The sequence below is a fragment of the Cryptotermes secundus genome, unplaced genomic scaffold (genome assembly GCF_002891405.2).
Source record: "Cryptotermes secundus unplaced genomic scaffold, Csec_1.0 scaffold854, whole genome shotgun sequence".
NCBI lineage: Eukaryota > Metazoa > Arthropoda > Insecta > Blattodea > Kalotermitidae > Cryptotermes > Cryptotermes secundus.
Window position 1 is genome coordinate 1 of NW_019727108.1, and position 13,239 is coordinate 13,239.

Below are 13,239 nucleotides of genomic sequence, written 5' to 3' on the forward strand. Positions count from 1 at the left end.
AGAACATAAAATGCTACAAAGAAATTATGCTTTCATCCAGAAATTAATTAATTAATCATTAATTAATTAATTAATAATTCATAATTAATTACTCAGTTTTTGGACTTTGTACATCATCCAGTAATCTAAAAATATGAGAACAGCATTTTGGAAACTGGATCTGTTCTACAATACTGGACAATGGACAAAGCCTCAAAACCCAGTAATTCTGAGTTATGCACCATCGTCAGAACCCTTTAGAATATAATAACAAGTCTGTTTTACATGTGAGACTTTTTGTTGTATTTTCATCAGTCATTATACAAATGATACCACTGTTCCATAAAAGCTTACTGTGTATGTATGTGAAGTTTAAGACAACAGCATGTGAGCCTATAAATCAAGTCTTACAGCAGACACATGAACGTAACTCACTTGGAAAACTGCAAATCAGTTTTTAACAAGTTAATATTTTGTCAAGAGGAAAAAAAATACACTAAAGATTGAATTTATGGATATCAATTGTGATGGAAGATGGCTGGAGCTGACTCAATATGTGGGGAATCATAAAATTTTAATTATCACCCAGAAGAACAGAGACACAGGTGCAAGAAATTGTATGTGAGTTAGCCCTTCTCTACACATGCCCCCTGCAAGGCCACACGTTTTCCTAAACGATGCATTAGCTGTTGGATACCTTGATCATAGAAGGTCTCATTTTGACTGTTTAGGAATTCCTCCACTGCAGAAATGATGTCATCATCCTCTTGGACTCACTTACCATGAAGTGGCTTCTTTAGCCGTGGAAAGAGGAAGAAGTCACTTGGTGCCAGTTCTGGTGAATATGGTGGATGGGGGAGAATTTCATATACCAAACTGACAGCAAGTGTCATTGTAGCATGAGCAGCATGAGTGGTGCATTGTTTTGAAGAAGTCGCACACCATTTCCCAGCATTTCACGTCGCTTTTTCTTGATTTCCTCCTGTAATTTTCTCAGAAGTTTCAGGTAGTACTCATCAGTGATGGTGACGTCCTTTTGCGTGTAGTTGGTCATGATGACATCCCGCTGATCCCAGAGCACGCTCAACATCACCTTTCCTGACGACGGCTGGGATTTGGCCTTCTTTGTCTCCAGAGACAAGTCCACCTTTCCCTTACCAGATAAAACAAACTGCCACAATCTAATCTTCCAGGAATCACAAAAATCACATCAAATTGTTAAATACAAGCAAAACACTCTGAAAGTGAATATTCTGTATGTCGTTAACGGACCAAAGGTTTATGGACCATTCCTCTTGGCTGTTACCATTACCACCATTACTTTTCAACTTTGGAACTGAAATTAAATGGGGAACATCAACTGCTGATGTGAATATGTTGGGTGACAAAAAAAATATCATACAGAAAGACACAAGATCTCTAACTGACGCTGGTAAGAAGGTTGGTGTAGATGTAAATGCAGAGAAAACCATGCATGTTAATGTCACTGGACTGGGTCCTGTGACAGGCTCTTTTGAACACTTATAGTCTATTGTTTCTATAATACAACAATTAATAACACTGATTCACACTTAATCCATACAGTGGTCATTGTGTATAAAATGTTATTAAAATTATAGAATATATATGCTTTATCATAATGCTAAATGTTTTGACCATATAAGGCCATCTTCAGGCAACACTTCTAGAAGGAGTCCAATGCACTGTGCACTAATTGAATATCATTCTTTTCATTATATCATGGTAAAGTTGTCCTTGTGCTTAATTAAGCTACACATCATATAGTCAGAAAGAAGTAGAGGTATAGCTCCACATATTAACTTTGGAACTAGTTGGTGGTGAGTGGTCACTTCATATCCAAGCCACTTCATCCCTAAGGAAAGATACTTAGGTACTCACTAGATAAGAGGCTGGTATGGTTGTGAAGAGAAAGACCTCTTGCCCCTCTTAGGAATTAAACTCATATTCTGTCATCCTCCCCACTGCTAGTCACTATAATGACTGAACTATACTGGTTTTAAAGGGAAATACAGAAAGACCTAAATATTCATTAAGTCAATTAAAGTATAAATGACTACAAATAAAGAATTCACAACCTACCTGAAGAGAATGGATAACAATTAACTGCTGAATGGTATAGTCATAGAAGACCATTCACGAGAATGCTATGAAGTAAAATACGTATTATCCATGTAAACCATGAAGGAAAGAATTGTAAAAATTAACCTTCAGATCCCTACCACATGGTGTCAGGAACGAAAGGGGCACTTCCGTAGTAACAATGAAAAGACAAATTGGGCATGAAATTGACCATTTGCGTTACACTTCATATGAATACCTTACATGCGTTACATGAAAGTTATATATATTCATCTTATCTGCGAAGGCTTCTGGTGTTTTGTATTGCGTTTTTGACTTTTACACATCCTACGACCCCTTTTCACTAACTACAATCCACGGAATATCAAATATGTATGAATACGTATATCATAGATTTTCGGAATTATTGTGATTTATAAATTCTAGCGGACTGTTATTTAAATGGTTGTGTTAACGGTGGCACACATAGAGCTTACAATATGCGAAATGCCTTTATATATCCTCAATAACATTTTTCACACACAAACAAACAATTGCAAGTACTCAAATATTATATACCAAATCTTAAATGCCCTTTGCGATACATCACGATCTTGTTGACTTTTCTTTGGTAATAATCCAACGTAACACCTGAATTACTTCGGTTCACTTCAAATTTGTGAAAAATCCGATAAATTAAGCGATTTCTCTCCTCTCTGCACAGCAGACAATTTTCCCGAGATAAATTTAATACATATTTTGGACTGAACTGCAGTTTTCCCCATGATGATACTGTACAACAATTTATTGAGCTATATAATGTATTCTACAACACTTTCGATACCGTCAATATCTAATTTTGTTTCATTACAGGTTCAGGACGAAAAATAAATGACACAAAAGAACATGGTACCCGGCCTTTCATAACCTAAATTTCTCCATTTCGTTCCAACCCATACCTAAATTTGTCTAACCCCGCTGCGAGAAGTTCGTGGCGTTCGTAGCGGCCTTCGTGACTTCGTGACAATTGACTATCTCAGATTGCTCCTATCTCCGTGTAGCTCCGTTCGTGGTTTGGAAGTGGTTATACATGGTTATACAGGTTATACATTACTCTAGTACTCTGTGCTATAGTGCGACTCGTTTCAGAAATTACGAGACGTAAAAGTGAATATTTTGAACGATTTCGAATATTAATAGAGCACAGGAAGCGAACAGCACTTTTTAGTATTTGTAAACTGTAAAAAGTGAACATCATGGATATGTTATTGAAATGGATAGGAGTGTGGTTGTTAATATTGTGGCACAAGGAAAATTTATGGGTTTGCTGTGGCGATGACCCTCAAAGTTACAGTCTCCCTGCTGGAAATGACCGTAATCCGAAACCAGTTAGTACAGAACTGTCTGCTTTGTTTTCATCCGGAAATGATACGGACAACGTAAAGAAGGAAACAGATGAGGTTAAGTTGAAAGGTGACTCTGTCAACAGCACAGTCCTTTCAATGCAAAATAGAGCTCCTGAACATATTGTAAGCATGGAAGGTGGTAGTGTGACACTACACCCAGACAATTCACATCTTGATGAGGGTTCGATTTCCAGCACACAGTTATCAGATATGTTAAGTGCATATAATAGCAGTTTTTCGGCCGTTGACCATGACAACAGAACTTCAAGTACCATGCCCCGGAAAGGAGTTACATATAAACCGAATGGTCAGAGTTACAGTCTCTTCACGAGAAATGACCATGATCCAAAACCAAATAGTACAGATGTGTCTGCAGTGTTTTCATCTGGAAATTATACAGAGAAGCTACAGAAAGAAACTGATCGTGTTAAGTTGAAAGGTGACTTTTCTGTCAATAGCACAGTTGTCACAAAGCCAAATAGATCTGGTGAATACACTGTAAGCATGGAAGGTGGTGGTGGTGTGACACTCCACCATGACTTCTCAAATCTTGATGCAGGCTTAACTCCCATTACTGAGTTACCAGGTTCGTTAAGTACATATCATGGCAGTTTTTTTGTTATTGACCATGACAACACAACTACAAGTACAGTGGCCCGAAAAGGAGTTATGTATAAGCCAAAAATTGTCCCAAGAAAAGGTGTAAATTTAAATATTGAGGGAACTAGTACAATTATTGAGGGCACTGATGAAACTGTAGAAAAGGACAATAATTTTCTTGACAAGACATGTATCTGCTGTTTAAATAATACTTTAAAGTTAGGCATTAGAAATGGAAGTGATGATGATTGTAGCAAGTGTTGTGATACAATGCAGGATGATAAAAATACATCTGATAAAGTGAGCAGTAAAAGTGAGACAGTTGAACCAGTGAACTTGTTATCTGCAGATTCAGCTGGAAATCCTACAGCTGAGGATAGTACCCCGCAAAATACTTCTGTTTCAGTAAAGCACAATAAACATAACTCTGGTTCTCTCAACAATACAGCAACATCAGGGACTCCACTTTCAAGGAACAAAAAGCCATTGTTCACACTGGATGCTGCTAATGACTTGCCTGAAAACTTAAACCTGTCTTCCCAATCTCTAGCCCATGATAAGGAGTTGAACAGAACTGACTATGTTATACCAGTTGTAGTTGTCATTTTCACAGTTCCGCTGTTTGTTGTGTTGGCAGTGTTTTTATACAAGAAAAGTTTAGAATTATGGGAAAGGAGACATTACAGACAGATGGATTTTCTCATTGATGGAATTTATAATGATTAATGTATTCACCTAGACAGCTGAACCAACATGATTTGTTGAATTAAATTCAGGATAGTCTCATATATACTAAAACGACATTGGGACCAATCATTCATATAATATTTTTACATTGTACGATCTTTTAATTTGTGTGTAATCACATGAGTAATTTATAAAGTGGCAGGACAAATTAGCATAAAAATGTAGATTACAGTTTGGGACTTCCAGGGTTAAAGTTATGTGACCTAACCTAACCTGGAAGAAGTTACATGAACTCAAAAATAAGTGTGGAATGTGGCATGGTGGGAATATGCCATATCCCACACCTGAGTCCAAAGTAGAATTTAGCCTTTCAATTACTGGAGCTCCTTCCAGTCTGTTCCATACATGATGTCATGTTAGCATTTGAGATAAAAATGTAGAATAGTATCCACAGAAAACTTCTCTTTGACCATGCCCCACTTATATTTCTATTCTCAAAGCATGGGGAATGTACATATGTAAATATTTAAGGACATAAGGAGGACAGAAAGTGAACCAAAGAATGATAAAGTAACTGACGTGATGATATTACTAGCACTGTTGGTTCAAGTTTGAGGGGTTTGACCAGATCTCATCTTGACTGAGATTTTTATGGTCTTACTGAGCCCCTCTGGGTGCATAATGAGATAATACATTAAAAAAGTCGCATCCTTTAAATTAATCTTTTATATATGCTCTTCCATTCAAGACCACATAACCTATACAGTTAAGAAAATGTTACATTAAGACACAAGAAACCAATGGCATCATGGGATATGTATGTGCAGCAGTAACTCCACACATTACCACAATAAAACATCAAATAATGTGAGATTTGAGATTTTGTATACCAGTTCATATTGACTAAAATATTCTGGGTACCACACTACAGTCAAAATGGAGAAAATTGCCAGTCTGTCAAGATAAGGAAACTGTATTTTCCACATAAGTTAATTCCCGTTGCTCCCTCTGGAGCATAGTGTATCTGTGAAACCCTTTGAGCTCCCTGAGGGTCCCAGCCTAGTGCCGACTTCTCTAAGGATGCTGTGGGTTTCCTTAGGGCATGACCAATTCAGCGCTATTTTCTCCTCTTTATCTGGATTAGATGGTTGTTGTATAATTTTCCATAAATTCCACATTAACTAAGCACAAAGTAATGTTTCTGAGTTGAAGTCATGAATGACAAATGAGTAAAGATTAGGAAGAAGACATCTGTGCCATATTTTCAGATATAGGTATCGCGCATGCCGGGGCATCCGTAGATTTAGCTATCTTCTCATTACACTGTAATACCAGCATCCACCTGGAGAGGCTGAGGAGAACCATAAAAACGGGATAGTCAGTAATCAGGGCAAGGTTCAAACCAGGTATATCCTGACTAGAGTGTTAGTTTTACAGCAGGAAGTATCTGCTAATTGTAAGGATTCATGTGGTCTGGTTTTAGAACTGGATGGTAGGCAAAAACAGTGTGTTATATAGAGGCTAATTTTTAATTGAAGTGTTGCGGCTTGTATTTTTATAATATGGTTTGGTATATTGTAGTGAGCATGAAGTTCATACAAGGTTTACTAAAAAGAATGCTGGGATTTCAGCACCTGTAGTGTAGGAACAAAGTATTTCATTTATCAATTCAAACAGTTTTGTTTCCCACAAGTGGAAAAGTTGTTAGATATGAAACACTTTACATGGAGTGCTATCTGTAGCCTTGCATACATTCCACCTATAGTTCACCTCTTGCCACACACACACTGTAACACGTCCTTTGTAACATATGCAGTTGCTGCAGTGATCTGTGCACTGAGTTCACTCTTTGGCTATACAGCTGCTCAAGAGAAAGAGGGGCCACGGAGTCCTCTTTCTATTCATCAACATGAGAAATGTGTGTCTAAACAGTCGTGGCCAGTGTGAGCAAAATGAACGGGAAGCGTCCAGTTAAAGAGTAAGATTGCTATTGTTGAGCTGTGGAAGAGTGTAATTATCTAACATGTCTAGGAATGAATGGGGGCACGTGGTAGTGTAGTTGATTGAGGCACTATTCTACAAGCTAGAAGGTTGCGGGTTTGAGTCCCAATGAGGCACTATGGCCCTGGGATTGACTCAGCCTCTAACAGAAATGAGTACCAGGAATCTTCCTGGGGGGTAAAGGGCAGCTGGCGTGTAAGGAAGACCTCACCGCCGTCTGTGAGCCGACTGTCTAGAGAAAATGTGCAAGCCTTGATGTCTAACAATCCTGTGGGCCTTCATGGCCTATTACAGAGATGGCGTTACTTTTTTACCTTTACCTTTAGGCATGAACTGTTTGTAACAATGTCCTCAACAAAGAAAAATGGGCCAATGACTTTCATGTGTTGGCAGCACCAAATGTTCACTTTAGGACTACCCTGATCATGTTGTGTTTTCTGGGAGGCCTACTGCCTCAGGTGACACAGTTGCGCTGGCTGAAATGTCCAGAGATGTGAAATTTTGCCTTGTCAGTGAAGACAATACGACTTAAGAAATTATAATATTCCAGAATCTGTGTGCATGTGTATCTGTTTATCTCATGCTGTAAGTGTATGGACTCCCTGTAATTTGTATGCTTCTATGTGTAGGATCTTCCAAAGAATTATGTTGACATTTTTGTGGCATCCGTAATGCTGCACTTGGAGATCGAGTTCTGCCTAACACAGTCACATCTTAATCAGATCTACTAGGCCTCCCAGTATGTTTTTTTTTTCACTGCCAGTCACTGTAAATTCACACTGAACTCAAATAATGGATTCAAATTTTGCATACTACAACACATTCTATCCTTTTTGCTGTATGGTAGACACTGTACTGATTGCACAGAACATGTAATTAAGCTGCTGTCCATTAACTATAGTTGGGACAATCACACAACTTTTATCAATAAACCTGTTTTAGTTTACAATTACACTGCAAGTACTAACATCATTATATATGTTTTTATTTCTGTGTTGCAGGTGTTTGAAATCCTGTATTCTGTCAACTAAGGCTCCTGCCTCTGCAACTTTTGTTATGTTCTTTCAATAATGTCCATGAAATGAATGTATATTGAAAAGGTTGTATCTGACTGCAGCTCTGAAAAGATGAATTTTTTTAACCCCATACCATACTACATTTAAACCTTACTCATTTATGGGGATGCAGAAACTTTAAAATGAGCTGGATCTTATTGCTGCAGTAGGTAATAATAGCCTGCATCACATGAAAGAAAAGCATTGTATAGTTAAATTTGGTGTTTACGGAGGGGGGAATATACACTAATAGTCGTGAAGCAAGTTTAATTTTGTATCATATTCATTCATGTAACCTGTTTCACATGATGCTTCAATCCAGTATCACAGATATCAGAATTGCTTTATATATATATATATATATATGGCATGAAACATAAGGCCTTAACAAATTTTACTTGGAACGTTTTTTGATATAAGGAATATTTAACAAAATATAAAGGAAAAAAAAATTTGACAGTACAGTATGTTATCTGTAGTGTAATTAATTTTCAAACAAATGATATCTGCAATAAATGAAGACTGAGGTCAATAATGTACCAACTGTAATCACAGAGAATTTATACACTCTTGGAATGTGCCTTATTCAGGTAATATCCCAGAATAATTATTGTGCTCAAGACTCAGACAGACGAGATGTTGTTATAAACACATATTACCAGTGCAAATGCATATTATTTTCATATTCTGGCTTTGAAGTTAAGAATATGTTCTATAGAAAGACTTTTTTGTCATTTTGCATCAATGAGCAATTTGCTTACTCAGTATACAAGCATGGTCATTATTTTGCAGGTACTCGTATTTAAGTGCAAACAATATATTTTGTGTCTTTGATCTTGCTCCCTACANGTAATTGTTACCACATGAGTAAACACTGCAATGAAGGGAAACACACCTTTCACTGCAAACCCAGAGTGTACTCATTATATAAGTCTGCCATACCAACTCCAAATATATTTATTCCCATTGTATATTTTTGTTTTGTTATGAACACCAATATAATTTACACTGTATATAAGTAACACTTTCACCACAAACCATATATTTTTCTCCTCCCCATAGATTCCAAAGTTTTGCCAAACAAATTTTTGCTTACTGTACTATTTTGATGAACATAACCCTGATATTTGGCAAAGATCATCTTCATAAGATAATTGTAATGGAAATATAATTACAGAAATGTACAAGTTTCTATGTTGAATTTGAAGTTCTCACAGCAGTGACCGAAGAGTACTATACCTAATGGGATGTGAAGCCTAGGCATTCGGTTCACTCCTTGCTTTCTTGCTGGTTACTTGCTTGGCTTCCTCTTTGACCCTGAAGATGGATGCAGTAAGTTCTTCCGAAACTTCATTGAATTTCTCCCAGATTACACATCACATCCCAGAAGATAATATTTTTTAATTTTCTGTCACATATATATATTTTCCAGTTTCCTCATAACACAGCTTTTTTGTTGTGGTTGAATAAGAACACCATTTTGTTTATTTTATGACTGCAAATAATTTACACATTCATTCATTCATTCATTCATTCATTCACCTTCCATAAATCCTGTCGAGAGTACATTCTCATGCGGATGTGGAGATGTCCTAGTTACAGTCACAACTAAGAATTACAGCTGTCATCCAGTAGCATACACATATGTAATACAATACTGATAAACGTATACAATATAATAAAATAAATTAATTTTAATAGTAAAAGTAATGGCAAACCTTGTACAATTTGTACAGTTTTATACAAGTCTATAATTAAAAATTCAATAGTTTGCTCATGATAATTAGTTTTGAGGTTAAACATATGAACAGATAGAAGCTGTTAACTACTTCTGACACAAAGCAAGCCCTGAGGACTTGTAATGGCTGCATATTGATGTTTAATCTTCCTTTAATTGCATTTATTGTATTATCAGTGATAGATATTTGGTAATTTTAATGAATAAGGATATTCTAGATGTTTATATCCACTTACTCTTTGCTCAGTTGATTTATGAGTGACACATAGATTTTGTTTGTAGTTTCATTGCTGTATTACTGTCAGCTTGTTTACACGACATACTGTGATCATAATGCAAATTTATGTTACCTACTATTATAATCATTATAGTACTAATAAATATTTTCTGAGCAGTGCCTTGTATATATTTACAATTGGGGAAAAAAATATTTGTAACATAATTTCTATTATTGTTGGTTCATAAATTTATTATTTTCTTCCTAATGTATTCATATAAAAAATAAATAAAAGTGAAAGACATATTTTTATACTTATTGAGTACTATTAATGTTAACATTGCTTCCATAAATAAAACATTTTTAAAAGTTGGAGAATTTCTTTTTTTTTTTTTGTTTGTTTCATTCTCGTCTGTCACACTAACAATTACAAAGGCAAAAATAATACCATCTAATGTGACTATTTAAGTTTTTTCACTTGAGGATTTATCTCCCTTACATGTTTCGATCCTTACGGATCATCCTCAGGGGATATCAATACTTTCAGAAACTACTATTACAATAGATGTTAATTGTATAGATATGGTATATTTGATGTCTGAAATGCACAATATACGCAATGTTCAACCTTCCACGTTCACAGTGGCCTTCTTGGTGTTAAAACTTTTTAAAAAGTTTGTTTTAAAAAACTTTATCTGTAAGGCTTCAAATTTATGAACCATACAGGTTCATGTCAGTACTCCTATTGTTATTCATGGAGGTGGCTTGTGGCTGAACAGTGTAAACAACACAGCAGGCCACGAATAAACATGGAAATACTAAGAATCTCCTTTTGCAAGATAAACAGGCAGCACAGGACCAGCCACCTGCACGAATAACAATAGGAGTATTGACGCGAACCTGTTTGGTTCATAAATTTTAAGCTTGATCTTGAAAGTTTTTTAAAACAAACTTTTTTAAAAGTTTTAACACCAAGAAGGCCACTGTGAACGTGGAAGGTTGAACATTGCGTATATTGTGCATTTCAGACATCAAATATACCATATCTATACAATTAACATCTATTGTAATAGTAGTTTCTGAAAGTATTGATACCCTCTGAGGATGATCTGTAAGGATCGGAACATGTAAGGGAGATGAATCCTCAAGTGAAAAAACTTAAATAGTCACATTAGACGGTATTATTTTTGCCTTTGTTGGAGAATTACTCTTTAAATTAAAGTCAATTTCCTTACTCCATGGTGAGGCAAGAGATAAGTCAAAAGGTGACTTCTGTCAATAGCACAATTGTCACAAAGCAAAGTAAATCTGGTGAATACACTGTAAGCCTGGAAGGAGGTGGTGGTGGTGGTGGTGNTATTGACGCGAACCTGTTTGGTTCATAAATTTTAAGCTTGATCTTGAAAGTTTTTTAAAACAAACTTTTTTAAAAGTTTTAACACCAAGAAGGCCACTGTGAACGTGGAAGGTTGAACATTGCGTATATTGTGCATTTCAGACATCAAATGTATATCTATACAATTAACATTTATTGTAATAGTAGTTTCCGAAAGTACTGATACCCTCTGAGGATGATCTGTAAGGATCGGAACATGTAAGGGAGATGAATCCTCAAGTGAAAAAACTGAAATAGTCACATTAGACGGTATTATTTTTGCCTTTGTTGTAGAGTTACTCTTTAAATTAAAGTCAATTTCCTTACTCCATGGTGAGGCAAGAGATAAGTCAAAAGGTGACTTCTGTCAATAGCACAATTGTCACAAAGCAAAGTAAATCTGGTGAATACACTGTAAGCCTGGAAGGAGGTGGTGGTGGTGGTGGTGGTGATGATGTGATACTTCACCGTGACTTTTCACATCTTGGTGCAGGCTTAACTTTCAATACTGAGTTACCAAGTCCATTAAGTACGTATCATGGCGGTTACTTACCGCAACAGAAATTCATGTATAGTAGCCTCAAAAGGAGTTATATATAAGCTAAAGATAGCTCCACAAAAAGGTGTAGATCCGAACATTGAGGGAACTAGTACAAGTAAGGAAGGCACAAAATATTTAAAAGAACAATAATTTTCTTGACAAGACATGTGTCTGCTGTTTAAATAATACTTTAAATTTAGGCAAGAGAAATTAAAGTGATGATGACTGTAGAAGTGTTGTGATACAGTGCAAAATGGTAAAAATACATCTCATTCAGTGAGTGGTAAAAGTGATATGGTTGAGATTAGTCTGTATATCTCACAGCTCAGGATAGCACCCAGCAAAATACTTACATTTCAGTAAAGCAAGATAAACATAATTTCAGTTTGTTCAACAATACAGATACTTCAGTGTTGCCACTCTGAAGAAATAAAATGCCATGATAACGTTGGATGCTGCTAATAACTCGCATAAGAACTTAACTTGCTGTCCCAATCTCCAGCCCAGGATAAGACTGGCTCTGGTATAACATCTAAGTCATCCCAGGCTTTTGCAGCCAGAAACTGCACTGTTTTTATTCCTGTGTTGCAGGTATTTGAAATCCCAGCATTCTTTTTGATAGACCCCATTCTATGTCTAGTTCCTTACAAAACTTCATTAACTGTGTCTGCATACATTTTAGATTACTTTTTCAACAAAAAGACTTACTCCTTCTCTGGTTAACTGTTTGCAGATGCCTGTATAGCAGTGGATGATGGGATGACCAATGAATAACAAACTGGAAAGTATTAGGAAGGAAGGAGCAAGGGACTGTGAGAAACTAACCGTTTACTTCTGTCATGTGATATCATAGGTCATATGACAATGCTTTCAGTGTCGAGGTTATATAGTGCTGAATAATGGGATGACCAATGAATAATGAATTGACAAGGATTTGAAAGGAAGCAGTCATGGCCTAATTGATGTACTATTCCAGCATTTGTTTGGAGGTACTGAGAAAAAACCATGAAAAACTTCAGCCAGGATAGCCAATGAGTGTTCCAATATGTGAAAAGTGAGTGTGTAAAAAAAAAAGCAAGATGATGATTCTGGCATATATTTTGGGATGTTCTAATTCAGAATAGAACACCTACTCCTACAATCATAAGCAAATTAAGACAGGGTTGGTACTGGACCAAACAGAACAAAACAGAAATGCTAAGTGCTTACTGGAATGAAATCGAATAAACTTGACCCTAGGCTTGAACCATCTCCATGAAAAACCTTCAGATGCCTCATACAGGAGATCACAGTTTAAAGTTTACTCCATTTTGGGAAAGGAATTTCTCAACAAATGAATGTGAATGTTACAGAGGTGCCAGAAATGCATGAGAGACCATTTCCAGCACATGCTGTGAGCTGGGCGGGTATTGTTTGTGACTTCCTGCACTTACTAATCCTGCTGGAACCCCTGGCCAGGCAGGAAGAGCATTTGACTTCTCCAGGCTAGGTGCTTCAGCAATTTGCTGCAGGCAGAGATGATCACATTGTATTGACAGAATTGGTACCAAAGTTATGGTCA

The 13,239-nt window shown here is 36.4% G+C and overlaps 2 protein-coding genes across 9 annotated transcripts; one reads left to right on the top strand and one right to left on the bottom strand.

Moving 5' to 3' along the window:
• Nucleotides 1-16: 16 nt before the first annotated feature.
• On the bottom strand, nt 17-3,073 carry LOC111864504. Of its 7 annotated transcripts, none has more exons than XR_004513029.1 (3): nt 2,638-3,067; nt 2,080-2,144; nt 17-1,132 (listed from the first exon to the last, which is right to left on the bottom strand). XR_004513029.1 is itself a non-coding variant. In XM_023851789.2 (3 exons), exons 2-3 carry the CDS (start codon nt 2,131-2,133, stop codon nt 869-871), a joined length of 318 nt encoding a protein of 105 aa, XP_023707557.1. In that variant the 5' UTR covers nt 2,134-2,144; nt 3,018-3,073; the 3' UTR covers nt 17-868. The 7 variants fall into 7 exon arrangements, 4 of the variants coding, with proteins under 4 accessions (XP_023707557.1, XP_023707559.1, XP_023707558.1 ...); XR_004513028.1 differs by having other exon boundaries at nt 17-1,160; XM_023851789.2 differs by having other exon boundaries at nt 3,018-3,073.
• A 46-nt stretch (nt 3,074-3,119) lies between these two features.
• Nucleotides 3,120-13,160, top strand: LOC111864492. 2 transcript variants are annotated; one of them, XM_023851767.2, is made up of 2 exons: nt 3,120-4,050; nt 12,412-13,160. In XM_023851767.2, the coding sequence occupies exons 1-2, from the start codon at nt 3,315-3,317 to the stop codon at nt 12,450-12,452; spliced, it is 777 nt and encodes a 258-aa protein (XP_023707535.1). In that variant the 5' UTR covers nt 3,120-3,314; the 3' UTR covers nt 12,453-13,160. The 2 variants fall into 2 exon arrangements, with proteins under 2 accessions (XP_023707535.1, XP_023707536.1); XM_023851768.2 differs by lacking the exon at nt 12,412-13,160 and adding an exon at nt 7,754-8,649 and having other exon boundaries at nt 3,121-4,050.
• The last annotated feature ends 79 nt before the right edge of the window (nt 13,161-13,239 follow it).

Coding starts and splice junctions, on each gene's coding strand:
- LOC111864504 (XM_023851791.2), bottom strand. CDS start 2,133: ATGGTCTTCTATGACTATACCATTCAGCAGTTAATTGTTATCCATTCT. Junction 1,166..2,079: donor TTGTTATCCATTCTCTTCAG/GTAGGTTGTGAA, acceptor GATTCCTGGAAG/ATTAGATTGTGGCAGTTTGT.
- LOC111864492 (XM_023851767.2), top strand. CDS start 3,315: ATGGATATGTTATTGAAATGGATAGGAGTGTGGTTGTTAATATTGTGG. Junction 4,051..12,411: donor TCCCATTACTGAGTTACCAG/GTTCGTTAAGTA, acceptor AACTGTTTGCAG/ATGCCTGTATAGCAGTGGAT.